This window comes from Prenolepis imparis, unplaced genomic scaffold, assembly GCF_030444845.1.
Source record: "Prenolepis imparis isolate NDT839.2.m4 unplaced genomic scaffold, iyPreImpa1.0 SCAF_4, whole genome shotgun sequence".
In the NCBI taxonomy this organism is placed as follows: domain Eukaryota; kingdom Metazoa; phylum Arthropoda; class Insecta; order Hymenoptera; family Formicidae; genus Prenolepis; species Prenolepis imparis.
In genome coordinates, this window is record NW_028141162.1 from 12,211,637 (window position 1) to 12,239,586 (window position 27,950).

At 33.4% G+C, this 27,950-nt stretch overlaps 2 protein-coding genes across 5 annotated transcripts in view; one reads left to right on the top strand and one right to left on the bottom strand.

Moving 5' to 3' along the window:
- Chat (Choline acetyltransferase) overlaps window positions 1-16,743 on the top strand; it is a 38,286-nt gene extending 21,543 nt beyond the window's left edge. Inside the window, exons 2-11 of one of the 3 annotated variants that reach the window (XM_083036422.1) lie at window positions 441-613; window positions 1,498-1,678; window positions 1,930-2,104; window positions 3,544-3,773; window positions 5,229-5,440; window positions 5,654-5,776; window positions 6,040-6,223; window positions 6,839-6,916; window positions 8,377-8,577; window positions 9,426-16,743. In XM_083036422.1, coding sequence (XP_082892548.1) covers window positions 465-613; window positions 1,498-1,678; window positions 1,930-2,104; window positions 3,544-3,773; window positions 5,229-5,440; window positions 5,654-5,776; window positions 6,040-6,223; window positions 6,839-6,916; window positions 8,377-8,577; window positions 9,426-9,632 — 1,740 coding nt within the window. In that variant the 5' untranslated portion in view covers window positions 441-464 and the 3' untranslated portion in view covers window positions 9,633-16,743. Of the gene's footprint in view, window positions 1-440; window positions 614-1,497; window positions 1,679-1,929; window positions 2,105-3,543; window positions 3,774-5,228; window positions 5,441-5,653; window positions 5,777-6,039; window positions 6,245-6,838; window positions 6,917-8,376; window positions 8,578-9,425 lie in introns of all 3 variants that reach the window. The other 2 variants (XM_083036423.1, XM_083036424.1) reach the window with 2 other exon arrangements.
- Window positions 542-27,661, bottom strand: Mekk1 (mitogen-activated protein kinase kinase kinase 4). 2 transcript variants are annotated; one of them, XM_083036411.1, is made up of 20 exons: window positions 27,515-27,661; window positions 27,159-27,405; window positions 25,698-25,823; window positions 24,977-25,253; window positions 24,556-24,747; window positions 24,113-24,306; window positions 23,514-23,930; window positions 23,091-23,339; window positions 22,626-22,850; window positions 21,858-22,274; window positions 21,543-21,650; window positions 21,292-21,463; window positions 20,742-21,198; window positions 20,092-20,454; window positions 19,735-19,922; window positions 19,474-19,642; window positions 19,258-19,380; window positions 18,931-19,082; window positions 18,480-18,678; window positions 542-675 (listed from the first exon to the last, which is right to left on the bottom strand). In XM_083036411.1, the coding sequence occupies exons 2-19, from the start codon at window positions 27,308-27,310 to the stop codon at window positions 18,496-18,498; spliced, it is 4,164 nt and encodes a 1,387-aa protein (XP_082892537.1). In that variant the 5' UTR covers window positions 27,311-27,405; window positions 27,515-27,661; the 3' UTR covers window positions 542-675; window positions 18,480-18,495. The 2 variants fall into 2 exon arrangements, with proteins under 2 accessions (XP_082892537.1, XP_082892538.1); XM_083036412.1 differs by lacking the exons at window positions 542-675; window positions 27,159-27,405; window positions 27,515-27,661 and adding exons at window positions 17,026-18,130; window positions 26,799-27,050.
- Between the last annotated feature and the right edge of the window lie 289 nt (window positions 27,662-27,950).

Sequence of the window (27,950 nt, forward strand, 5' to 3'; positions counted from 1 at the left end):
TTTCATCTCGCAAATCTCTTGTCGCTCAAATAATTGCGCTCGTGACTTACTACTGATGCGCTCGGTTTTGCGATTTCCCCGACGCGCGCATCTCTTCTTTAATTTATTTTATTTCGAATGATATAACCACTTCCGGATACTTTCACGCAACGTCGCGCGGCGTCATCTCGAGTAATTAGCGTAATTATTATTGTGCAATCTCGCGATACTCCACCGCGTTCGTTGTAACGTAACGATTGTTATTACCCACATCACATAAATCGGACGGTTATATAACTTTCAATTATAAACCAGTAATTAATAACCTTCTCTTTTAATTATAATTTGTAATCCAACGCAATAATTACACTCGTTCGATTACAATTTATAATTATTATTTGTACAATACGTACGCGTAAAAATTTATATATTTATCGATATATTGATTGTGCCGTTTGCAGGCGACAGAATGGTGGTTAAATGACATGTACCTGTCTGTTCCGTTGGCTTTGCCGATCAACAGCAACCCCGGCGTGGCCGCGAAGCCGAAGAGATTTGCAAACCAGCAGGAAGCCGCCGTATTCCTCGCGCGATTTCTCACCGAATTGCTTAATTATCAGGAATTGCTCGACAGGTAAGGCTCCCAGCAATTTTGTTCTTTCTCTCCGATGACCCCAAAAAGAATAAACTCCTTGTCTGAAACAAAATTTCGTTTCACGTTAGATATAGCATTGTTCAATAATTATTTCTTCGCTATTATTTCATTATTTTGAATGATATATTCGAGACGATCGTCATTAATATCGAAAGAAGCGTTAATTCGCCTTAAGCTAATCGCGCGAGGAAGCGACATGCCAATCGACTCATCATCGTCGTCGACGTCCTCGTCTCAGTCGGGGACAAAAAGAAGCCGCACTGAAATCAATTTAGAGAAAGGGCGTACGTCTGCGAGGAAATCCGGACCGTAAGGTCCATAGAAAGCGAGCATAAAGAGGAAAGGGAGCCGCGACGAGAATGAGCGGACGCGCTCAAAGGATCCACGCAGTATCCTGCATCCGGACGGGCGAATAAGCCGGGACTGCGTGGAGTGCGCTCTCCTTTCTTTCAAAAACTGAAACACGCAAATTCGCGAAAGGCCCCGCCATCGGTTTCTTAATAGCGAACAAGCCCTCATCTCGCGAGGAATAAGAGATGTATCCGAAAGCGAGGGACGATGCGTTCTTGGGGAAATTGATAAACTGTTCCTGTCCATGATTTTCGATTTTTTAAACCCCTTTTTTTTCCTCGCAAAGATTTAGAATCAAACGAATGAGCGAATGTACGAGAGTAAAATAAATTATTAATATTAATTATTAGTATGGCTTCTTTTTCTGATTATAAGAATTTTAAAATCGATTTATTATTTCTCAAATAATCATATTAATATGGCTATTTGTATTTGAGTTCACTTATATGACAAAGAGTAACATGCAAAACTAAATTACTGCGGTGCGAAAATAAGCTTTAAACTATGAACAGATCCGGATTGGAGGTTGAACGCGTGAAATCCAAGGACGGTAAAACCATGCAACCGCTCTGCATGGCGCAGCATTATCAAATGCTCCGGATTTATCGGCGACCCGGTGTGAATACCGACGAGCAAATTATTCTGGATAGGGCGTCCTCCGGCGATCACATTATCGTCGCGCATCATAATCAGGTAATGACGTGAGTCAAAATTGTGAGCAATATTGTAATTAAATGCGAAATCCGGCTCTTACTATTTGAAGAATTTAATCAATTAAATCAATTATACTATTGTTTCACATTTATTTATATTAGTTAATTGAAAAAACTCAACTGTTTAATCCGCAAAATCTATGTACGACCGAATAATAATTCATCAAAGAACGGTATCGAGAGAAAAGAAATATATATTTTATGTGTGATATCGTGATCATTTTGTTGCAGTTTTATAGTGTACCGGTAAGAGCGTCCGATCGTGGTCGTATCACCGAGGTCGAATTAATCCAACAATTATTAAGGATCATGGAGACTAAAGCCGATCCCAGAACACCCCCTGTTGGAATTCTCACGACCGCGAAACGACCGGCCTGGGCGAAGGCGCGAGAGGAGCTGATAAAAAGTGCGTGAGACATTTAAAAATATCGATGAATTATTTAACTCTCGAACCAAACTTCAAGCACTTTGTTCAGTAAATGCCGAAAGAGCAGCGCGGTTTCAAAGGATTGTCCGAAATTCCAAACTTTGGCTATTAATAAATATTAAAATATGATTAATTGTAGAAAATTTGTGTAACTTTCCAAAATTTTCTAAAAAAAATGAGGTTTCCGTTCCACGACCCGTTAATTTTTTAAATGTATCAGTTTAATCAAACTGGAAAGAAATAATTGGAATATTCTAAAAATATTTGGAAAAAAGTTTGATTCCTGATTTTGTTTTAAATAATTTGAAAATTAGATTCTCTCCGCACAAATTAAAATTTTAATCGATTTAAAATGTACCAATAATTTGTGTATCTTAAATTTTTTTATTCATTTTGCTGTTACACTATTTTTATTTTTATATTTAGCCTGATAAAAAAATAAAACCTTATTGGTCCATATACATATATTCAATTTCTAAAATTAAATTCAGAGAATAATTCAATGTCAACTAATCAATTTAAATTCGCGAAGCTCTGTTACGATTTATCCTGTCGTTTTAAAGAGGAACACGATGATCCAGTTACCCAAAAAATAGGACGGTCGCGTCTTTAGACGACCCTCGTCGATTCACGTGGCCTTACCCTCTCGCCATAATTATCCACTCGCGTTCTCCGCTTATACCAATATTCGCAATATTCCCATTAACTCTCTAACCCGACCTTGCTCAACGGGAACCTACGACCTACCCATGCCAGCAAATCGAATAAACGGCTAGCAGTAACGAGTTAACGACGACCTGTGTTGATTAATTAACGACGAGAGAATCGCAGAGGGACAACGAAAAGAGATTGTAGTTCTCGTTAAGATAAAAATATTCTGCGAGGTCCCCCGCGTTCTGACAGATCTCTCTCGTCAGCGCAAACGTTACACTGATGTTTCACACGATACGTGTATACTGAAACTAATTAAACTTATGTTACGTAACTCTGATTGTTGTCTTATTCATCTCGAGATACAAAAGGATTTTTGTTACTTCTACATATATGTGTGTGTCTAAATGTGAAACACAACGAAATGAATAAAAAATTTTAAGATACACAAATTATATCTTAAATCGATTATTTTAATTTGTGCGGAGAATCTAATTTTCAAACTATTTAAAACAAAATCAAGAATCAAACTTTTTTCCAAATATTTTTAAAATATGATTCCAATCATTTCTTTCCAGTTTGATTCCTATATGATTCATGCTGCAAGTATATCATTACTTCATCATTACTACATACGATACTTATGCTACACATAATTATTATAACAATATAGAACAATGTGCGAATATTATACTCGGTGCGAAAATCGCGATACCGTTGTAGCTGATCATTATCGGAATTAACGAGAGATTACAAATCACTTCTAGACGAGCGCAATCGTCACAATCTAGAGCTGTTGGAGCGCTGTCTATGCGTCGTTTGCATCGACGACGACGTGCTGCCAACCACGTTTAATAATCCTATGAAAAAGGAGGATCGATGGGTCAGCGATCGAGATTACGCGAACGTGCTTCATCATGCTCTTCACGGCGGAGGGTCCCGGCACTTGGGCGCGAATCGTTGGTTCGACAAGACCTTCCACGCTATTCTCGGCAAGGTACGTACATTTAATTTAAACAGTTAAATAAATCATTAAATAAACGCCGTTAAATTAACTCTAATTAATGTATGCAATGTTAATGAAGATCGCATTCGATGAATACATGGGAAATCGAGTCCCCCGCGATTAATAATGCAATATCTTAATGTACACAACGGTGAACGTTTGTTCAACCAGATGTAAACAGGAAATACGCAACGCTACGCGAAATAATACATCCGGTACGCGTAAAATAGCGCCATTCACAATTTTCCCGCGAGTCATCAATCAAACACACGTAACAATTCTCGATGGATATACCTATGTATTTTCCGCAAATGGTTCCTTCGGTAAAATTGGACTTATATACTACTTTCACCGTTTCCAAGACCACCTTTCGATATGATTGGTGTCAGGGTTCACGGGCGAAATCGTTATTCGTGAATCTGCGACTTACGACACCGCGCTTTCATATATTCTGTGCGACGAAATACGTTTTTAGCTTTTTCTTATCGTGAGATTTCCTTGGATGACGAAAATAGCGATATAATTCAATTCAATTTCGTATCATTCCATTTGTGGTGGAGTAATTAAATTAATTTGCCGCGCTAGAGGTACTGTATTCATAGCTTCTGTATCTATATTTATATAGTCTATATAGCTGCAATCATCAAATTAGAAGTGAGTTTGTGAATTGTGTAAACTGTGTAAATTAATGTATATCAAATAAGACAGTTTGATTTGTTCCTTCTTCATTTTAGTTGTGTTGTGTGTGTGTGTGTGCGTGCTAACATTATTTATTAATGAAATTATAAATTAATAACTACTCATATAATAATTGAGATGTTGTGTAATAATATAATATGTGTTTGCAGCGAATAATAATGAATGAATTATAAATTTTAATTATTTAATATATATTTCTGTATTATATACATTCATATTCAATAATTAGCATTTTTTTCACTTGTAAATATTTTCTAATCATTTCCTCATAATTAATATTTAATTAATTCAGACTAATTCATGGACTATGAGGAAATGATTAGAAAATATTTACAAGTGAAAAAAATGCTAATTATTGAATATGAATATATAATACAGAAATATATATTAAATAATTAAAATTTATAATTCATTCATTATAGACACAAGTAGCATTTTTCACAATATGTTTCTAAAATAAGGAGATCCCTATAAAAACTCTTTTCTAAACGATAGAAACACTATGAAAACTTTCATTAAACATATCTTATAACATTATTGTCAATTGATTTAAAAATATTTTCTGCGTTTATATTTTTAAATCAATTGACAATAATGTTATAAGATGTGTTTAATGAAAGTTTTCGTAGTGTTTCTATCGTTTAGAAAAGAGCTTATATACATATATATAGGGATCTCCTTATTTTAGAAACATATTGTAAAAAATGCTACTTGTCTATAATTCTTTTATAAATTTTTATAATGTAGGACGGAATGTGGGGATTTACGTATGAACATTCCGCTGGCGAGGCATCGGCCATCTTCAAAGCTTTCGAGGAGTTAACCGAGAAGGTGGACTCTATGTCGCCACCGGATGAGAATCTAGTACCCTCGCATCTTCCGGCGCCCGAGAAGCTGGAATGGTGCCTCACCGAGCAAAATTTGAACGACATTAGAGAGGCTATGATGAACTTCGATGCGTGAGTACTCGAGAAAAAGATTATACGTAGAAGGCTTATATCACTTATTTCTCTTATGGCAAATCAAACCCGCGGTGAAAATTGTTAAAAAAAATCAACTCTGAAAAATCTTCAATCGTTGATTCAATATAACGCAAGTCGAGCATCCTAGAAAAGCTCGTGCGTAAAATTTGCATCCACACAAATAGAAATAGTCGTATCTTTATATTCTAGATTGGTCGAAGATTTGGATCTCTGTATTTTGTGGTTCGAAGATTATTCCAAAGAATTCATAAAGACACGCAAAGTCAGTCCCGATGCGTACATACAATTAGCGCTCCAGCTGACGTATTTCAGGTAAATAAAGATGGAACGGACATCATGGAGTTGTCCTTTTAATTTTTATCTCGTATATTAAAACTTTCTTCGATTCTTCATATCTTGATTACATATATATGTATATAATGTCTTGATAGCAAAAATACTATTAATTTAAAAAGTCCGGAGTAATATCTTCTCTTACTTTTCTCTTCTATTGTTATATATCAAATGATGAAGTCTATGAGACTCAAAGTATCAATAAATTAGGTTTCATCGGGACGATCTCGCAATGTTCGCAGACTCCATGGGAAATTAGTAGCCACTTACGAGAGTGCTGGCATCCGGAGGTTCGCGTTGGGTCGAGTGGACTGCATCCGGGCAGCCAGTCCGGAAGCCCTTGCGTGGGCGAAGGCTATGTGCCAGGGTGATCCTCACGGTCAAACGAGTCAGCCCAATAACGCCGTAGACGGGAGCCCCAAAAGAGTTCAGTTCACCATTTACAGTGTAACTGAAACTTGGCATTTTTCCTATGCAATTCTCGTGTCGTGTAACACACACAACTCGAGTACACTCGACAGAGCTGCGACAAGGTCGAGAGCGGAATGCGTTTACTTATTTTACTTTTTAGTTTCGTTGTTGCCTTATCCTTTTCTGCGTCTTTTATAAATAAATAAATTTTATTTATATATGAGTTATATATTTTGTCTAATTTTTATAATAATTTATTACGGTAATTTATGGATAATTTTTAATTAAAAAAGCTATTTGGTTGCGCAAAATAACGAAACCTTAATAATATCCTCCTAAATATATGTACCGGTAATTATAAAATTAAAAGTAATGGACATTATAATGATCGAAAGTATGCATTTGCAAAACATTTTCTTTAAAAACTTTAAAGACTTAAAAAATTGTCGATTAAAAATACTATTTGCAAAAATCTTCGAGTATTTTAAGTCGACAATTTTTTTATTTATGCAAATGTACATTTTTAATCATTATAATTACAGAGCAATTTTATCACAAAGAGAATTACGTAGTAAAAGATGCATATTCAAAGATATTGTCATTTATGTATATCACATACATTTTTTGCAGTGCTACAAAAAGTTTCTCGATGGTTGGTCGCATTGTCCATTTGCATTGCCCATTGCAAATGAATCTACCTGTGAAAAGGTTTCGATTTATGGTGCTTTTTATCCGTTTATAAACGTGTGTCCCTTGTCTCTTTTGTTTTCAAAAATTACATATTTTCATAATTCAGATTAGATTATTATTCCCATTATAATATGTTGTCGTCAATTTCATTATTCAATTCAACCGATTATTTATGTAATATTTCTGCAATTACACGATTTTAAATGCTTTGCTATTTATTATACTACGTATATGTATATATTTATCTATAACGTGCACGAAGATATTGGTGTGTGAAAATGTTATGTATGAGTTTTCGTACTGGTAAAAATTATTTATATACATGATTTTTATTTTTAAATTCAAAGCAGTATATTGTGAATATAATTTATATTTTTTAATTATATTTATATATAATTATTTTCTCTCTTTAAAAGTTCTATCTTATGCCGAAATATGTTTCAGTATAAGAATTCCAATAGAAGAAGATGCAATTACAAAAGATTGTATATAAAATTAGATCTACAAATTTAAGCAAATGTGCCGAACGATGAACGAAAGAAAGAATAAATACTCCCGAGAAAAAGGCAATCAATTAGACCTGCGGCCGCGATACGGTTCTTCCTTCACGATCGAGTGTTTACACGATTCTCGAGAGACCCCGGGCAAGTTCGCGAGGATATTCCGTTTGTTTCCCTTACACGATCCACCCTCGTTCGGAAAATACTGCGGCACAATGAGCTGTTGTTTCTCATTTACCGCGCTCTGTTTTTTCCCCTTTAGCGGGTGTGTTGTCTCAGCCGTTCCTTTTTCCGCCGTCGTCACTTTTAGATTGCTCATAGTAAATATCGTTCGTCATAAAGATATTCTTTCAAACAAACGCATCTTCTTCGAAAAAATCCATTAATTTGCGCTTAATATCTTGGTTGAGTGTAAGCTTAATTATTTTATCGAAATATATTCAATTATTTTTTTTTCCCGTTCGATATATATCTTATTTTAATTTGCGACATTAATCTTCACTTTTTATTCATATTGTGCATTTAATGTGATATTTTAAAAACATTGATTTAATGAACGTCTATTGCTTTCACGTTCGATGTTGCTTTACCGCATTTCGCAAGAAAGCTTTTATCACACACAGTGTGTCGTCTACCTCACAAAATAACAGTAATCACAGAAAAAATTAACTGTTCAGGTAAATCATGAAAGGGAGGAATTACTTTTATTTTAGCTATAATAAGATTGGCTTACAATTCATTAAATAAAATTTGTCGAATATGTCGCAAAAATAAAACAGCCGTCTAATGTACACGATTAAAATATATAAAATATATTATATTTTATATATGTATATAAATATAAACTGATTCCTTCATGATTTCTCTCCGAACGTTGTCGTTCGACGTGTGTCGCGAGAATCTTCGCCGAAAGAAGAATCGTAAAAACGATCGCGTTGGACTCAATTGAACGTTGTTGCTTCCGGCTCGCTTCTTCAGACGGAAAGGATCAAGGAGCTGTTTGACCTGGCGATGCAGAGGCAGACCAAAGAGATGAATGACAACATATACGGCCAAGGTATCGACAACCACTTAATGGGGCTGCGTTATGCGGCGAAGGAGGCTGGCGAGCTAGTCCCGGACATCTTCACGGACGAGGCTTACGCGATCGTTAATCACTTCGCCCTCTCGACGTCACAGGTCAGTGATCAGGGTCGATCGTGCTTTCGAGTCAGACATATCCGTCATCGGTGTCGAAAACCACAAAATTCTTGACATTCTTGCCATCCAATTAATCACGATATTGGGACGCGTCGAATATATAATATTTTGTAAATATAGGTACTATTTATTTCTATAATTAAATTTATATTATAATTTTTAATTTTTTTAAATTAAAAATTATAATATAAATTGAATTATAGAAATAAATAGTATTTACAAAATATTATATATTCGACACAATTAATAATTATAATTAAAAATATATCTGTGACTAAACGTCTGAGAAACGGAAAGTTCGATGTTGTTAATTTCTTGCAAGATGATAGTCGGCAGTAATTTAAAATCTTCAGAGTGACGTACTTTCCTTGTTTTTTTAATTATCCGTTACTACGCCAATGATCTTCACAAGGACCGTTATTTAAAGTAGTCTGTCACGACAAAATATAAATCAAGATCCCGGACGTATTGTAAGCATCTTTATACACAGGTAATTAATGATTCAGACAGCTCGAGGTCGATACGATCAGTTTGTTTAAGAAAGTTATGTAACTCTATGTAAGAGCTGCGTAAGATTTCAACTTGACATTCGATATCCAGTTATCATGAGATATTTCCTGAAGCAATATTTCATAAAACTTAAATCTCTCTTTCAATCCATTCATCTTGAAATCTCTCCACGTATTTTCAAAAGAAATAGGATATCTTTTTTCTTAGCTCCATAATAGTACTGATGTATAAATCTTCATTTAAAAAATGGAAATATATTCTCTTGCGGTGGCATCAATGGCACGATACTTTGAATGAAGATAAAATTGATCTTGCAGGTGACCACGAAGAACGATGTGATCGTCGGATACGGGCCGGTGGTGCCGGATGGTTACGGATGTGCTTACAACGTAAGGAAAAACGGCTTCATCTTCTCGGTCTCGGCCTTTCACAGCGATGGCCGGACCAACGCGATGAAATTCGCGCAAATGCTGGAGCAGAGTCTGCGGGATATGGCGGATATGATAAAGAATTCCAAAAAGTGATAGATGCGCGACTAGCGTTTATAATTTAGAGTCGCAAAACACACAGCCTCCCGGCCATCTTGTCGGGAATACAAGGGTGAAATAGAAAGAAGAGGGCGAGCTTTTCGCGAATCACGCACGAGGGTGGTTCGAAACGCGAATCAAACCCGCAAACCTCACATTGATAAATGAACGAAGCCGATTTCACCAATTCTTGGTGTCTTTTAAAATACGCTATCGAAGAATCCCGGCTTTAACGTCTGTCCGAACTTGTACAGTAGAAGCGGCATCTTTTTCTTATTTTCGTCGCATTTCATCTTCATTACGTCGTCAAAGCTTCAAAGAAGGCAGTTACTTGACATAGATTTCCTACGGTGAATTACTTGAATTTAATTATTCATTGTGAAAAAACGGAGAGCACGACTTTCGAAGCACCCTTGCACAGAGGAAAGTACGTACGTGTCTATAGATTTAGGAAATTGCGAGCGTAGGCGTAGCGCAGAGAGATTTAGGAACTCGCTCCCGCACAACTCGTTTAGATATATCGCTGGTTTGATATAATCTTTAGGGAGTATATAGAGAAATGATATATGTATAGTGAAGAAAAGAGCGTCGCCGAAGCGCGCAAATTCACTTGAAAGTTGAAAATTATCTATAATGTTAAGGTATTCTTCAATTACATGGTCTAATACTAGAAGAGACTCTTCTCTTGTCTGTTTTTTAGAGGAGATTACATACAAAATACATACAAACACGTGCGTGAACATATAATTTCGCATTATTAGAGAATTGAAGATCCTTCAGCGGTAGCTGTATAGTATGGCAAGTATGTTGTAGATCGATCGGTCATTTTAACTCTTCTGTTAATGATGGATACCCGGGTATCCAAAGCAACTTTAAATGTTAAAAATGTGTTGAAACTTTTTCCCTCCCGAAATAAAATACAAAGAGCCTTTGTATTAAAAAAATATAACAGGAAAAAATGTTTAAAAATATAACAGGAAAACATGTTTAAAAATACAACAGGAAAAAATGTTTAAAAATATAACAGGAAAAAATGTTTAATGCCTAGCAAGTGCACTAAAAAAAAAAAGTTTGTTAACTTGAACGTTGAAACCTTTCAACTAAATTACTATTTTGTTAATTGAACATATATTAGTATTTAAGTCAAATATACGTTTTGTTAGATTTAATATGTTATATTTAATTTAAATATTTCTATATGTTCTCAATTAACAAAAGAATATTTAGTTGAAAGATTTAATCAATTTAACAATTTTTTTTTCAGTTTGTGCTATAAAAGAAATTGTGCAATGTGTGGAGAATACTTTTGGTACCTAGGTACTCATTGATAAAAAGATAAAAAATGATGCATTGACAGAAGGGTTGAAACTCTAGTCCGCTCGAGGAGAGAGAAGTAAAGTTTCTTCGAGTGTTACGTCCGAGCGCTGGAAAAATCGCCCCAACACATCATTCTTCTGTCACACATTTCATACTTTCAAGAAATATTAATATATCATTTTTTCAATACTCGATTCATTTGTCGAACGCAAGAATTTTCCTCCACGATAGCGTGGAAAGTAAAATAATGTTCCTATATATTGAAAGTAAAACAAGATCTGACGTTTCTAATCTTGATCCTTCGACGATCTTTTCAAGTCACCCCCCTGAGAGTAAAACAATTATCCGCGCTGACCGTCCCTATATAGTATTAACGATTCGCTTTTCTCGTGTAAAAATTCTCGTAAATTCGTCGTGTCATTCGCGTCGCTTACTTTCTCATAGGTTGATCGAATGACCAAGGTACTTTTATTATTTTTTTTAAAGATACGGTCCAATTTGCGAGATTAAACGTCGATTGACTTTATACGATTATCGCAGACATGTAGCTTTCCAGCGCGCGGGGCTCATCTACCGCAGAAACACTCTAAATGTGGCCAATCTCATCGTATGTTGGCGCCCGCACAGTAAACTCTTGTCCAATTCTTAGGTAGGTCGGCGGATCGGGCCGCTCGAGATTGTCAAGAGACGGGGTCGATCGTCGACGGTATAGCTCTATCTGTTGTCTCTATCGCGCTATTCTTCTACTTCCTACGAATTTACAATCTAGGTAAAGTAAACCGACTACCTGTACTTTTGCCAGGGATTGAAACCGATGATATTGCAATTAACTATGTGTACAACAATTGAGATTCAATGATAATTGCGCGTGTGTAATTAAGATTGATATAACAGTTGTATGTGTAATTAATATCTTGAGATATATATATATAATAGTTATATATATTCATTGATGAGATAATCTATCTTTTGTCGAGATTTTAGATTTCGCAATGCTGCAAATGTATGCGAGGATGATCTCATTGAAAAATGATATACCGGTCCCAAACCTTGGTATCAATACGTGCTGATCTCACGAATTGAAAGAGATGGATCTCTCTCCAATTCTGCAATTTAGACAAATTTATCGCTTGATGCGATTCCTATGCTGATATTGTTACCCGTATTAGGCCGTATTGATGACGGTGTTTAATATATATATATATATATATATATATATATATATATGTATTATTGTTGATTTAAAAGGGGATCTTTAATGAAAAGAGCCAAAAAAAAGCGATTAAATATCAAAATGACTTTATTTTAGGAGTAATATCTCAAAGACATCGCATGTTTTAATGTGATAAATTTCTTTTGCTCGTCTAAATTCGAGTCATATATAATTTCTTAATAATTAGCAATCGAACAAAAGAATTCCTGGCAAACTAAACTTCAAAAAAGAAAATATTATCTTTAGCTAATTTTATAGAAATTTTAACAAAAATTTAATTTGTGGCTTTTTAGCCATAAAAATATGTAATATATTTAAAAAGTAATAAGTTGCGATAAATATAATGATTTCTTTAATTATTTTCGCTAGAAGAAAATTGATTTCAAAGAAAAATATGAAAAATCTGCAATTAGAAATTAATAAAACGAGATAGCCAGTCAATGATATCAAAAATTGTGACTCTAGAAAAATCTATTATATATCTATAATCAGATGCACATGCATAAAAAATTCTTTTCATATAACGACCCTTTCATTGATAATCCCCTTTTTCTCGACAATAATGTATTTGAATTATTATCTATCACACCGGATAGAAATAAATTTACGCATTTCTTCGCGATTTAGATAATTTAGACGATCTGTTGCGCTCGCCCTGTCGTATCGGGATATTACTGTTATCAATAATATCGCGTGATTGTTCTAGTTGTAATTGTGATTGAGAACGAGGAGATTATCGATAAAAATCGTCTCGTCACGGCTATAAGGAAAAGTGTTTAAATATCGCATTTAATTAGCTTCCTAATTCTAGTCAATTAAAATATAATTCTAGTTAATTGTTAAAGAAAATGAGGAAAAATCGATACCGGAGAAGGCTTGGGATAAAAAAAATTTTTTACCGTCAGATTTGTGCGAGAAATCAACTAGATAATATCCTATAACTTGTCATAAATGACGATCTCGTACAAGTCCTGATAGTAAAAAAATTTCTTATTCTTAATATTCTTGGTATATCGAGTCTTCTTCATCTTCTCTGTTCCTACTTGTACATTATCAGCGTTAAATGCGATATATCTATTGATGTTCATATTTTATTCATATTTTACGATATCATGTTGGATTCTTTTTTTTTTATTTTGTGTGTGTTGCATTGATTCTTTGTTAACTTAAAAAAAAACGAATCACCTTGCTCTTTCAATTAGAAATTTCAGCATTTTTTGTCCGATTATAAAATCAGCCCCTTATAAAATATTCAATCGCGTCATTCCGCCTTTTCTGAGCTTTATCTACGTTATCATTGTCAAATTGATTCGTCAGTGCTAAAAAATTACGCCTTCGAATTTTACGAAAGTTAATTGCACGGGAGGAAAGGGGGCGAAAAATGTATCACTCGCGAAATGTACGAGAGAGCACGGTGCCTCTTCGTTATTGTTAGAAAAACGGTGAAAGGGACAAAAAAAATATATATGTGTACATTTATATAACGCGTGCGCGTTTGAAAGTACATGCATGTTCTCGCGTATGCAGGATACAGCCACAATATATGCAATATATATCGAAAGCATTTTCGGAACGAATCGCATCAATATAAAAAAAAAAATGTTTTTATGTTTAATTATAAAGTTTATTATATATGTATATATTTATATATATTTCCAGTACGATTCGCTCCCAAAATGTATTATTTCCCCCTTCTCTCCCTATTTGTTTCAGTTGCATCCTGTATACGTACATGCAAGTGAATTATTATCTTATTAAACATAAGAGAAAAAAACACTATATATATATACTACTATTATTAGTTTAAGGCCAGAAAATACGATTAGAAAATACGATTATTTAACTTTAACATATCGCGAGAAACCATTGTGATCGCACTTTAGCGGCCAAGAATATCATATGCATATCAGGCGAAAGCCAACGTAGCGAACGATTTTATTCTGGGATAAGACATATCCTAATAAATCGGTAGGAACGCTTACGGATGTAATTACGAATGTATAACTTGCGACAGTTCTATAATTGTAAGTATAGTAGATAGAAGTATATCGGTATGTTAAATTATTCATTGTTTTTGGAGTGATCTCGTATTTGCGTGAACCGCGACAAAACTGTTTTATAATTCTCTCCGCGATATAAATACTGCCATATTTAATTATGGAGTGAAGAAGTAATTGCCAATAAACATTAATATTCATTTAAATGAGTATTTAAAAAATAAAAGATTATATACATTTCAATGTTAAATAAAAAACAAATATGAAATAAATATCTCTGAAATAATTGGCGAGACGATGAATACCGAAAAAATAACAGATATCTGAAATTTAGAAAAAAAATTTATATAATTAGCATTTAAAAAAGATTTCTCATAATTCCAAAGATCTGTAAGCAATCGATGTATCTATAGTTGAGTGATAAAAATATTATTTCTACGAACACGTTGATTATTAAAAAATATACACTTTAACATATGCGTTAAGACTGTTAAATGTTAGCATCACAGAGTGATATAAAGCGTGATAAAAATGAAAGTATGAATATATAATTATAGCATATCTGTGAAAGTAGTATTAATAGTAATAGACGTAGGAGTCATCTCTTAAGGAATTATGAGAACGAAATAAATTTATAAGAGCAATTATCATACGCTCTTTTAAGAATATCAGTTAGAAATATAAAACTATAGTCGAGAGGTTCACGCATGCGACTCGTTGCGTACAAGGTCGCTTTCATCGTTGTTAAAATTGTTCATTAAAAATTAGTAAATATATAAAAAAAAAAATATATATATATACACAAAGAGAATTTTCTCTTAGAATTTACCCTGAAAATCATGGTAATCGTGGGACAATATAATATGGAAAGAATTTTGTGAGAATTTCTGATTAATATTTATCACAATAAAAATAATATTTATTACAATAAAATATAAAATGTTTGATTAATTTTACTATGCAGTTTAGTAAAATTAATCAAACATGTTTTATATTTTATTGTGATAGATATTATTATTTTTATTGCAATAAATATTAATCAGAGAAATTCTCATAAAATTTTTTCCATACCATATTGTCGCACAATTACCATGATTTTCAAGGTAAATTCTAAGAGAAAATTCTCTCAGTGTATATATGTATATATATACAATATTGTATATTTACTGAGCTTTTCAATTCTTCGATCAATGCTTGAATCTTGTAGGGCTACAAAGTATATAGATACTACTCGAAACGAGAATTATAGGGGCACATATGAAATTAATGATAATGTACTTTAGCGTAATAAGCCATTATAGGTAATACAATCGCTTAAAATCAGTTTTTAACGATCTTAATTTGTATCATTCTTCTTCAATTTTTCATGTAATATAAAATATTATCTAATTCTTATCATCTGATTCATCTAATGTAAGTTGCAATTTTTCAATTCTGTGTATATTAAATATTGCAAGAATAATGTTTATATATTATGTAACAATTGTGTTAATTATGTCAAAAATATATTAAAAAATTGTTATTATTTTCAGTTAAATATAATAATCGCTTCGTTTTATTCTCATAAAAAAAATTTTTTACTCTGTTATATTACATGATACATGATATGTATCACGATATCTGATATATGTATTGCGATTCTGCTTGTCCAAATTCTCCACATATATATAACATACCTAATTTATATCTCATATACTTTTATATACTTTTAATTCATTATATGATAAATGCAGAAGAAAAAATTAAATTCTTATCGTATAACTGAATATAGGTAGTATAATACATGTGAAAAATAAAAAAATTCGATAGTAAATACTGGAAAATTAAAACAAACTATGATTTCTAGCTATACTTTTGACGCCATATATTATAAATAATTCATACACAACCCAATAGTTTATATAACTCTGACGCAAACGTTTTGACAATTTGACATATTATATAGTCTAATATTTTAAATAATTTCTACATAATTTGCACAGAATTTGCATAACCTCTTGGGTATAATGTATGACTGCTTTTAATCCTTAAGTGAACAATTTAAATCTCTTTATTTTTTACAAGTGAAAGAGATTCAATCTTTCTGAATTTACTTATCTAACTGATCCATTTAATACATTTTACAGTTTTGTTAAATAAAAATGTACAATAAAAATTTGGTCTTTCCTTAAAGAGTAAAAAGATTGTTCAGATATAAGGATTGAAAATTATGGCGTAAATTTATATACTTTTGTGCGTAAAACGTTCGATAGATAAACGAATAAGCACACTCGGCTTTCCGTTCGCGCGCGGAAAGCATACACAGCATACCTCTGCTAAGTAATTGAACCACGTCAAAGTATGTTGTATCATCACGTGTGTACGCGTTTCCTCGTGCAGAAAAATAAACTCCATCGAAATAACACGTTGTTCGTTTTATTCTTTTATTTTCGATGGTTTTATTTAAAATAGAATTTCTATTGCACAATAGTAACAAGTCATTCACTTCGTGTCTACGAAGCAATATAACATAGACATAACACTCGAAGCTGCCATTATGTATATATATTATACCTTAAAGGTATCTTAATAATACTTACAATTAATCACATTTCTGAGGTCACAACTAACGTCAAAAGTTGAATTTTATATATCTTAATGGGAAGATGGAGTTTGATGGTGAGCGTTTAATCTTCGACTGAATAAGGTTGGATCGATTCGAGAGCGATTAATGACGTCATTGACCAATCACAGCCATCTCTGAAGAATAAATGGTTGTGATTGGTCGCGCTATTAATCGATCTCGGATCGATCAAACCCGCTTTATTCGAAAACATTTGCTGCATTTAATGCTAATTTTGAGGTGTATATATGATCCTCGGAATGTGAAACCTGCATCTACCGTTCATACCAATATATATATATATATATATATATATATATATATATATATTTACAAAAAATATGCAGTATTATGCTATATCTTATATAAACTATAAATGCAAATATAAAACAGAAAATATATATGTTTTGTTTTTGTCTTTTAGATAAAAGTGAAGAAATATATACATTTCTCATTTCATATCTTTATATACCAAATATGTAAATACCAAATATGTGTATTCCTTGTACATTCTTTCGAACATATAACACCATTTGATCGAACTAGATTGTGAATGTATTCTATGCTAATCGAACGCTTTTGCGATCTTTTAGCTTTCTAGACTGAATTACTGAACTTATGGCTAGCATACTAGCATGGCTAGCTTAAATCACACGTAATACAGATATAAAGATACATAAAGAGTATCTCAAAAGTCGCACTTTCTTTGTTTTCACCAAATATTTCTTAGTAAACCTTGAGTACATTCCGTTACACACATAATGCACATGAAGTGACAGAAAATCTATAGTTCACGTCACGCATATTATAGACCTTCTGTTGTTTCATGCGCATCATGCGTGAAACGGAATGTATCTGTTATCATTCAGTCTCTATCAAAATTTCTATCAGGACAAAAATTTGTTACCAATTATTTGTAAAATTCAGTTTGTTATTTACATTTCACTAACTATATAAGCCAAATTTTAATTTGCAAAAATTTTCAGTACTAAAAATGTATTATTAAACATTTTTAGTTTTATCATTTATTAATTGCAGACAAAAGAAAGTGTCGGTTGTAAACAAATTCCATATAATTATATAGTAAATTATATGATCACAATAGTACTTACGTATTATATACTGATTTCATCAATGGTTAAAGTATTCTCAAACACAATTGCCATTTCTTTATATAGCCTGCCGTAAATATTATAAATATACTTATAATAAAGTCTTATTAAAACATATATTAATAATTAAATCTCTCAGAAAAATGCAAATAATGTGTCTAAACAACACAATATAGCAGATATGTCTCGTGAAACAATTCTGCCAATAAAGTACAAATGCTAATTCTTCATTCCCGCCAAAATTATTTTATCCCCTGTAAGGAAGTAGATATAAATGCTAAAGGCCATTGCACGTACAAAAATTTTAGTCGTAATCGTAAGGCCGTAAGCAAATCGTCCAATCACAGTCAAGCATTCCTATTACGTTATAATAATTCTTCTCTATGATTGGATGATTTGCTTACAGCCTTACGATTACGACTAAAACTTTTGTACGTGCAATGGCCTTAAGATAAAAAAGAAATAAAGACATAGAATAATAATATTCGTTTTCGAATATTGTTAAATTTATGAAGAACCACAATTTATTTGTGGTCTGTGCAAAGATGCATCTCACTTCAAAATTGCTAGGAAAAAAAATTGGTTTATACAAATGGTACTTACATCTTCTTGAATACTTTTAGTATCGTGGCATCGTTAAGTCAGCATTAACATCTTCATACTCTCCTAGCGCAAAAGAATGTGCGAGGAGTGTATTGGCAGTCGACCTTCTCTTTGGATCATGCTGCAGGCATTTTTTTACGAGATCTATACCTTCTGCAGAAAGATTCTTAGGAAGTGCTGGTGTTTCTCCCATTCCAACCTTGCAAAAGTAAACAAATCTCGAGTTAGATGCTAGTGTATATGTAAAATGTTCAAATATAATTTTTTTAAAAATTTCAGATACATGCATATGTACAAACTCTTGTAGAAGATAAAAAAGATAATTTAAATTTAAATTCCATAATTTTTAATTTAAAAACTCTAATTTTTTTATCTTTTTCAATTCATTAAAATTATTATATGTGTAAAATTGCTTAACTTTATAGAATAACGCATTTAATTGCAAGATTACCTTAAACATAATTTGATAATTCGAATCGTAATCCGACCAGGGCCGTCGTCCGCTCGCCATTTCAATGATGCAACAACCCACCGACCAAACATCAACAGCTCTGCCGTGTCCACTGCTTTCTGATTTCATAAAAACTTCCGGTGCCATGTAAGCTTTAAACAATAAAATAAATAATTGAAAATTAAATGTAAAAATTAAATAATAAGAATATATTTTTTACATTCATGGATTCTTGATACTTTATTATATTTTTAATAGGTGATATAATAAACTGCGTGAAAAGTTTGCTGATTAAAGATTTTATTGAGTAATAATCAAAATACTAACCTTGAGTGCCGACAAAACCTTGAAGTTCTCCAGGCATCGTCGTATGCGCTTTAATCTGCACTGCGCTACCAAAATCACCGAGTTTCAGACAATTGCCTTCATTCGTTAAAAAGATATTCGCAGCTGCAAAAAGAAAGTACAGTTGTAAAATATAGAATGGATAATATTACTTTACAAGAAACCATTTTATTCAGATAATTATTATTATTAATATACTTTTGATATCTCGATGAACTATTCCGTGAGAATGCAGCGCTGCTACAGCCGAAAGGAGTTGATAAGTATATTTTCTGATCAAAGATTCTGGCAATCCGTTGCCGTTACCAGCCACCAAGCTCTCGAGAGTTCCCTCCGCGCAGAATTCCATAAAAATCAACATCTCCTCCTAGAAGCAAAATTTATATGTTAATAATAATGTATATTTTTTGCGTCGCAAATTGATATATCGTGCCGACGATTATGTTATGTTTATCGTACACGATGAATTTCCAGTCCGTAATATCGCACTAAATGTTGATGCTGGATTCCTTCGAATATTTGTAACTCCTCAACAACACGTCTGATCGCTCTGTGGTCGCCAGATTGCAACTGCACTTCTTTCATAGCTAACAGTTCACCTGTTTGGTTGTTCACTACAGTGTAGACTTTGCCGAATCTTCCTTGGCCTGCATAATAAAATTCGTTCATTAGGCTAATTATGTGATTTAATTATGTATTATAATTATGTGAATGTTAACGATGAGAATATAATAAACAATTATAAATTATTTAGTAATAATAAATAATTTTTAACAAAAACGCATACACTGTAAATAATCGATAGAAATAACGTACCTATTTTAATACCTCTCTGCCACGTAAATGTAACTCGTCGCACCTTAATATGAACTCTATCGACTCCTTTTCTGTCGGTGACTTGTCCAATGAGCTCTCGACTTCTCAGTCTTTGGTCGAGCTCACTCTCCATCTTTCTGATAGCACGAATGACTCTTTCGTGCCTCTGCGTGCTCCGTTCGTGTGTATTTACTATCACAAGATTTCCGTCAACCATGTTCGAGGAGCTATATTTCTTCGCATTAACCAATAGTTCGGGTGATTTCAGAGCTTCCCGTGGTTTCTGAGAAAGGCTGAAGCTCGCGGTTCTAGTGCGACCATGACTCGGCGATGAAGCTCTTGATCGCGACAGTTTTCTTAAATCTGAAAATAAAGTGTTAGGTGTTAGGTTATTTTATAAAGTATTATTTTATTACGAATCGTAATAAAATTTATTCTTATTTTATTTTTATAGTCTAATATTCATGTGAAACTCTCAAAAACTTTAATATAATGGTGAAATATAAGAAACATAGCATATGTTTAACAGAAACTTATAAAAAATTGAATTTTATAATTTCCAATTGAATTGCGTAGTTGTAAATATAGATAGCTAAGATATTTCTACCATAAAAAAGATTATAATTTATAACAAGAAAATCATAGATTACTTTCTGTCTCCGGTGTCGCTCCTGCAACCGATACGGTTCCCACCACGTGAGATATGCAATGATCCATGCACGTCTTCAACTCCTCAAATTCCTGATCGGTGAGATGTTTTGTATTGTGCGGCTCGCACACCGTTATCAAGAACTCCAGACCTTGGTTCGCCCATCTAGGTCTCAAGCCGCGGCCACGCTCGCATCGCGTCCTCACGAACTCCATCCACAACAATGCAAATGACACTAGACCCCGCGCTAGAATGGCCTTTTCTTCCAGCGAGAACAGTTTGCACATCTCCTTGTGAAACTCGAAGCCCATCCTGTAAGCTTGATGAAGAATCTCACGAATCCTCGAGCGTAAAGGTGTTTGATCGTTCTCAATGTTCGATTGCTCCACTTCGTGAACGTCGCTTTGAAAGTCCTCAATCACTACTGTTATGCGATACCTCAAATCTAGGACTGTATCCTATAAATAAGAACAGGAAAGAAAATTTAGCTTTTCATTTAGCTTGTAATAAAGCTTGACAGCTTGATGTACTTTATGTACAAAGTTCTTTACCTTCAACAGTTTCAACGATTCCTCTAACTTCTGATCGCAGACTGGCCAAGTCTCGATATCACGTTTCAAGCATTTGGCAAGGTTGATGCTTTTCACGATCTTTTCCCGAGCTTCTACAAACATTCCCTGCCACTCACGGCCCACAAACAGATGGAATCTAAACTGTGTTTCGCTGTAGAGCAAAAAACAGCTATAAAGTATCTAAAACTAGTGGAATACAAATAAAAAAATGAATTAAAATTTTCTCTTACTTGCATGACAATTCGACATCCTCCTTTTCTTCCACGTTTTCGCAGATCTCGCGAGTCCGTTCAGTGAGAAATTCATTGACTTGCTTAATCATTGTATGCGCAATTTCACTATAAAAGAATAATATCACAAATATGACAAATTGAATCACTAAATAATAATTTAACTCACTTTGTCTATTGTTTTATTGTATAGTTTTATTAATTCTATTTATTCATTAAAACTTTTAATATTTTATTAGTCTTATTTCTTTTATTTAAATCGTGTACGTGTGTATGTGTGTAGAAGATATTTAATCATTTCGATATTTTACTCACTAGAATTTCACACCAGCAATCTTGCACCCATCACTTATGTTTCCAGCAATGGATTTGACAAACAACCACTCGTCCATGATTAGATTCTTGTGAAAACTGTCGTGCTGCACCATGTCCACCCATTGCTGAAGGTAATCTAGATAGACCTCAAACACGGCTCTCAGGCTCTCATCAAAGTACTTGACGTCTTCCTCGAACAGACTCTCGCAGCCGGTTTCGTCGCTGGCGACGGCAGCGCGAGAGTGCGCGGCGAACCGGTCGCGATGAATACAAGCGATCCTGAGGCCCTCCCGAAGCTCCCGCATGAGCTGTCGGACCGACAACGGACTCGGCTGTTCCGGTTTTTGTTCTAGTCTCATTCTTAAAAATTCGTGAACCACGTCCAAGGGCACGCGCGAGAGAAACACGAAAGCTGCCCTAAAATATAATAGTTTGTATATATAGGTTAACTGTCATTATTCAAATGTCAGATTCAGATTTTAAAAATTGTCTGACAGACTTTAAGTCTGGTTCAAATTATGTTTAAAAATTCCTCTAAGAAAGAGTTCCTCGTTTAAAAATACTATAACATGTATTAATTTCTTCTGACAAATGCAATATTATCAAAATTCTGCTTCTTAATTTAGGTTAATTTAATTCAATTTCATGAATGTCTTAAATTTAATTTGATATCAAATTTAATTTAGGTCAGAATTTTGAAATAAAATAAATTTCTCAAGATTTGAGCAAATTGAAAAATTTTTTTAACAAATAAAAAATTCCAAATACCTGTACGATGGTAGATTTAACACCTTTGCTTCGGGACTCCAAATACCATATCGTCGTAACTCTCTGTCACCTTCGTATTCTTCATTCACACTGCTATCACAGCTCTCGCAGTCATTTTTCTCCAAAGTTAATCTCGCTTTTCTCAAGATAGACGTATGCAGTCGATCCAAAAAATTCAGACTTTTCCTGAGGCCTCTCGTTTTCAATACATCCTCAATGTATTTTCTAAGTGTGCAAACAAAAATTATCATTACATAATTTAGATACTTATATCGCATAACCAAATTCAAAATTTTATCTAATTGTTTTAAAATAAAATCAAGAAAATCTATAAATTTTATAATGTCAAAAAATTATTCAATACATTTAAATTAAAAAAAAAATATAGATATAGATATTGACATAAAAAATTAAATATACTAGATATTAATATAGAAAATTAAATATACATCTATCAAAATATACCTGTAAGCGTGTCGATCAAATTCGACCAAGTAGAAATCGAGTCGATCAACTCTTTCGTCTTCCATATACGAGAATGAAATTTCCGGAGTAGGCGGCAGTGACTGCGATACGAAGGATAAACCTCCTACTGAAGAATTATTACTATTATTGCTATCAGAGGGACTGGAAGTTTCGTCCTGTTGAGGTAGATCGAATCGCACCATAAATTGTCGCTGCTCCGTAGAATCGACGGTATCTGAGGATCGCGAACTAAGGATAAAAACAATCGATTATCTAACTCCGAAGTTTCTAGATACATTAAGAAGAATTCAAAGATATCCTCTCTATTTCGGACAATAATAAAATTCGTTCACAATGTATTCGGAAAAATTCGGAAAATACAATATAATTCAAAGTTATTGAGGGAATGCTAAAATAATATACCTGATGCCAGAGTCGTTAAAATCTTCTTGTTTTTTCTTACTATGCAGCATCATAAGCAATCTGCCCAATATCTGTAATTTGAGCCGATGGTGTTTCGTCATGTTGTACCAGAGGCACAAAGCTTTCACCCTATCGGTGAATTCTGCACTTTTATATAACGGATAATTAGCGGCAAACGCCTGGAGGGATGGATACAAGGCTTCTGCTGTCTCCAGACGAGCCAATAGACCTTCTACTTGTTGTAACGCTTCTCCTTGTGCACGAGCACACGCACGGCAGTACATGGAGAGGCAACCCGGACATACACCCAGTTCGATGTTGGGACCGGAACTCGAATTTGTGGATCGATCGCTCGCAATGTCACCGGGGCTGATGCAACTCGAGCCTCCCTCTTGCGCGTCCGCCATAGGATCGTATCTAAAACAATAATTACAAATTTACTATATGCATTTATATATTGCTATTATTCCAATTATTAATATATACTGCTCATATCAATTTTTAATCTCAGGAAGAAAATATTTTCCATTTTACATTTATGAAATAGTAATTTTTGAAGTAGTAGAGTTCTTGAAAACTTTAAATATGTTCTTGCTCACCTGTATTCCATTATTTCTGTAAGTAGAACTTCTAGAGCCTCGCGTTGACGGCATAAATATTCATCCTGCGCCATCGGGCTACGATCTGCGTGATGCGCCTGTAGTTCCAGCCATATCAGGTCCTTCAGTTCGTTTTGCCATCTGCTTTCCTCGTGACTCATTTGACGGCGACAATTTCGCTCCGTACTCCCTCCCTGCAAAAAAAATCTACTATGTACACATTTTTTTAAAATGCTGGCAAATATATAATTTCATTGACAATAAAAAATAAAAGTATAATATATCTTAGAGATATTATAAAGTTAATTTATGATTCGAGTTTTTATTTTATACATATTATACAAAACAAATGTGAATTGTTTTAATTTGAGTTTATTAATTAAATCACACAGATATAAATTTTATGCACATACACATACACACAGTAAGTTTAAGATACTTACCAATTTAATTAAAAAAGAAAACGTGTCGTGAAACTCTTCTCTTTCCTTCAAGCTTTGCGTCCTCGGCGATTGCGCGCGTAAATTCTCTTCGTTTATCAACACGCTTCTTTCACTGATTTCTCGTTCTATCTTTTTCTCCTCTATATCAACTGGCTTGGATCGCAAACAGCGAAATCTATTTCTAGTCTCGACCTGTGAGAAAGAGTACATTTGTTTGACAGCATGCCAAATGTGGATAGTAAAAGAGTAATAAGTTTGCGAAAAAGGTAAGAGTTTGGACATCCATCCAGAAAAATTAACACGAGTGATCGGCTTTTGATTGATAGATTAGAAATATACGCCAATCATAAACATTACACAATCGTGGTTTCTAAATACAATTAAGTATATTCGAAATTGTCTTATTTTTATTTTATCGAACCTTGATTTGATTCGGTGTTAACACTGTCGCCATGTCGCCACTGTGTTTCTCAGCATAATTATAGGCAGCTTCTACATCGAGCTTCAAGTCTCTTTCATTATCGCGCAATAGTTTCAAACTCCTCTTGCACTTTCTGCTGCCTTCCTTCGCATCCTCCGCCTCATTCTCGTAATCTTTGTCTGCTTTATCGCACATTTCATTGAAAATAATAGTGTCCAGGGTGTTGCGTCTTCGAATAGTTGTCTTCGGCCGAGTTTCTTTTTCTATCTTAATATCACTAGAAATGAAAAACAAAAGTTAAAGATAGTCAGATAGTTTGTAGTCACTCAAGTAACAATTAAATTAGCGACGAGTCAATCAATATCGTGAAAACTGATTTCAATAAACAGTGTTCTTACATAATTTCTCTTATTTGTTAAAAATATAATTCTTTTTTATTTCTTATAATTTTTCTCAAAAATATTATTCTATATTTTCTGTATTTCAAATTATTATATATATATATATATATATATATATATATATATATAAATTATTATATTATTACTATAATTCTATAGAAACATATATCGTTTATATTTTACAATTACAATTATAATTAATGTCGTTAAAAAGTTATATTTTGCTAAATGAAATATTTGTTACATAATAATCATGTATTCTCAGTAAATTTATTAGTAATTTCTGGTGCGGATCTAAAATTGCAATTTTCGTTACGTACCTGCCTGAAAACTTTTGCTTCAGGTGTCTTTTCTTGCGACTGAGACGAGTCCTGGGTGGAGTTTGTCCATAAATATCGGACATCGCGTGCAGCGACTCCTCGAACTCGTTCGACGAATCAGCCTTACTGCAAACACAATGTTTAATCGAATACATTATTTCCGCCGGAAAGTTTGTCGCTGATTATTGTCGGGGAAATTTTCCGAGACAGGATGTTACTTTTAAAATGAGAGGCGTTATCTCCTAAAGAACTATATTCCTATAATTTCTCATTGCGTTTAAAACTACATAATTTAAAAAAAAAAAAACATTAAATACTTTAACATACAGTTACGTGAAAAGCTTATCTTACCTTTTCGGTCTAAAATAGTATGAGCTACGACATATTTATATAAATGTGAACTTTGATGACAATCTGTTAAAATGCTTTTATAACATAAAAAAGAATCTTTAACTTTACATTAACTTTAACTGAAAGCATCAGTAAATTGAAAAGAGCTTCTTTTGCATTTTATGCAACGTTAATATTTGACTAATCGATTGTACAATATTAGTTTTTAGATTTTTCTCTCTTTTCCTCTTATATATTATTAATAATAGTAATATATGAAATAGTAATAGTAATAAATAATAGATAATAAGTAATATAAAAAATAGTAATAATAATAAGTAATACTTAAATAACAATGTTTCAAATTGGAGCTTATATAAATATTGCTCATCACTTTAAAGAGGTAAGATAAGTTCCTTAATAATTATTACAGTAATATCTATCATTAAAAAGAAAACAAATTAAGAATATAAATTTACATCAAAATTTCATTAAAGCTTCCGCTTAAAACGAATTTGTAAGCAATTCTTATAATTCTTCTCTCGTTGCAAATATTATTAGTAAACATATCATACAAGAAAATATTCACGAGTATAAAACGAATTGTAAGCAATTCTTATAATTCTTCTCTCGTTGCAAATATTATTAGTAAACATATCATACAAGAAAATATTCACGAGTATAAAAAGAGATACTTTTTTAATATTTCTATCTTAATAATGATATAATTATATAATTATGTGTATGATGTAATTATAACAATGTATGAACATATTGCATAATCAATTATAATGCAGTCTCAACAATCTTGCAGTCAAGAATTTCCTTCGCGCCTCGAGTGTCGACCTCGTTTATTCCGACACGGAATCGTCGCGCAGCGAAACTGTGGCAACGGACAGACGTCGACGAGGACACATTCGAAGGCGCGGGACGACGAATGTTTCCGAATCACTGTCACGCGTCACTGTACGTCAAAGCATGACCGCTGAACCGCCGAAAATAATCCGGCGGATCACTGGCCTATGTAAACAAAAAGCGTGTATCTCCGACAGTGGTGCGACGCGGGCGCCGGTTCCTGTTATCGGAGTCCGCCGCGCATAGAACTAGGAAGCCACGTGCCCGGGTACCCACCTGGCGTGACCGACGTCCTCGTCGTCGGTGGACTCGTAGCCGGGAATTCTCGTTGCATGATTCGATTCGACGAGACGCGACATCCTGCACACCCGCACGAAAAAATGCGCACGACGTCGTTGTAGTTTCTCAATATCATCGCCGAAGCGCATGCGCCGCGCGCCAGTGACGTTTGCAACAGCTGATCAAGGCGGGAATTTTCAAACGGTGTCAGAGAACGAAGCTTACGAAGATCGTTTCAAAGTGCCTAAAAAAGATTTTACATAATTCGATTAATGTGATATTTTACAATATAAATTTTAATTTAACTCAAAGAACAATATTAATGTTATTCGCTGTTCTTGAATGATACTCACTTGTTGATCGATTGTCAATATTTTTACGATGACGTTTTAGTTTTCGAATACTTTTTTTCGGCAATTCTTCGGACATCTTTTTTAAAATATTTTACTTTATTCTCGTCTTACTTTTGTATTTATATTATGACACGAGAATAAAATTTTCATGCTCAAAATGTCAATTGTCAATTCTTATACTGCATTATTTGACATTGCTGTAATTTATATATCTTGAGAAAATTTATATTATTTATAAGAAATTTGAACACAAGTACAAAAATTGATACTGAAATTAATAAACGGATCCATGCATCTATGATAAATAATAATATTCTAATGGTGCTAGAATTTTTTAAAATTACAATTGTTTTATTTTCTATTGCTTAATCGCTCATGGCAAAATTAATTAATCTATTGCTATTTGTTTCTTCCTTGTTTTCGATTTCTTATTCTT

Excerpts from the sequence above, each read along its gene's own strand:
- Mekk1 (XM_083036411.1), bottom strand. The coding sequence starts at position 27,310 with ATGCGCTTCGGCGATGATATTGAGAAACTACAACGACGTCGTGCGCAT. Across the intron at positions 25,254-25,697 it reads AAGCAAAAGTTTTCAGGCAG|TGATATTAAGATAGAAAAAG; the intron begins GTACGTAACGAA and ends TTTCATTTCTAG. Across the intron at positions 24,307-24,555 it reads TTTCTTTTTTAATTAAATTG|GGAGGGAGTACGGAGCGAAA; the intron begins GTAAGTATCTTA and ends TTTTTTTTGCAG.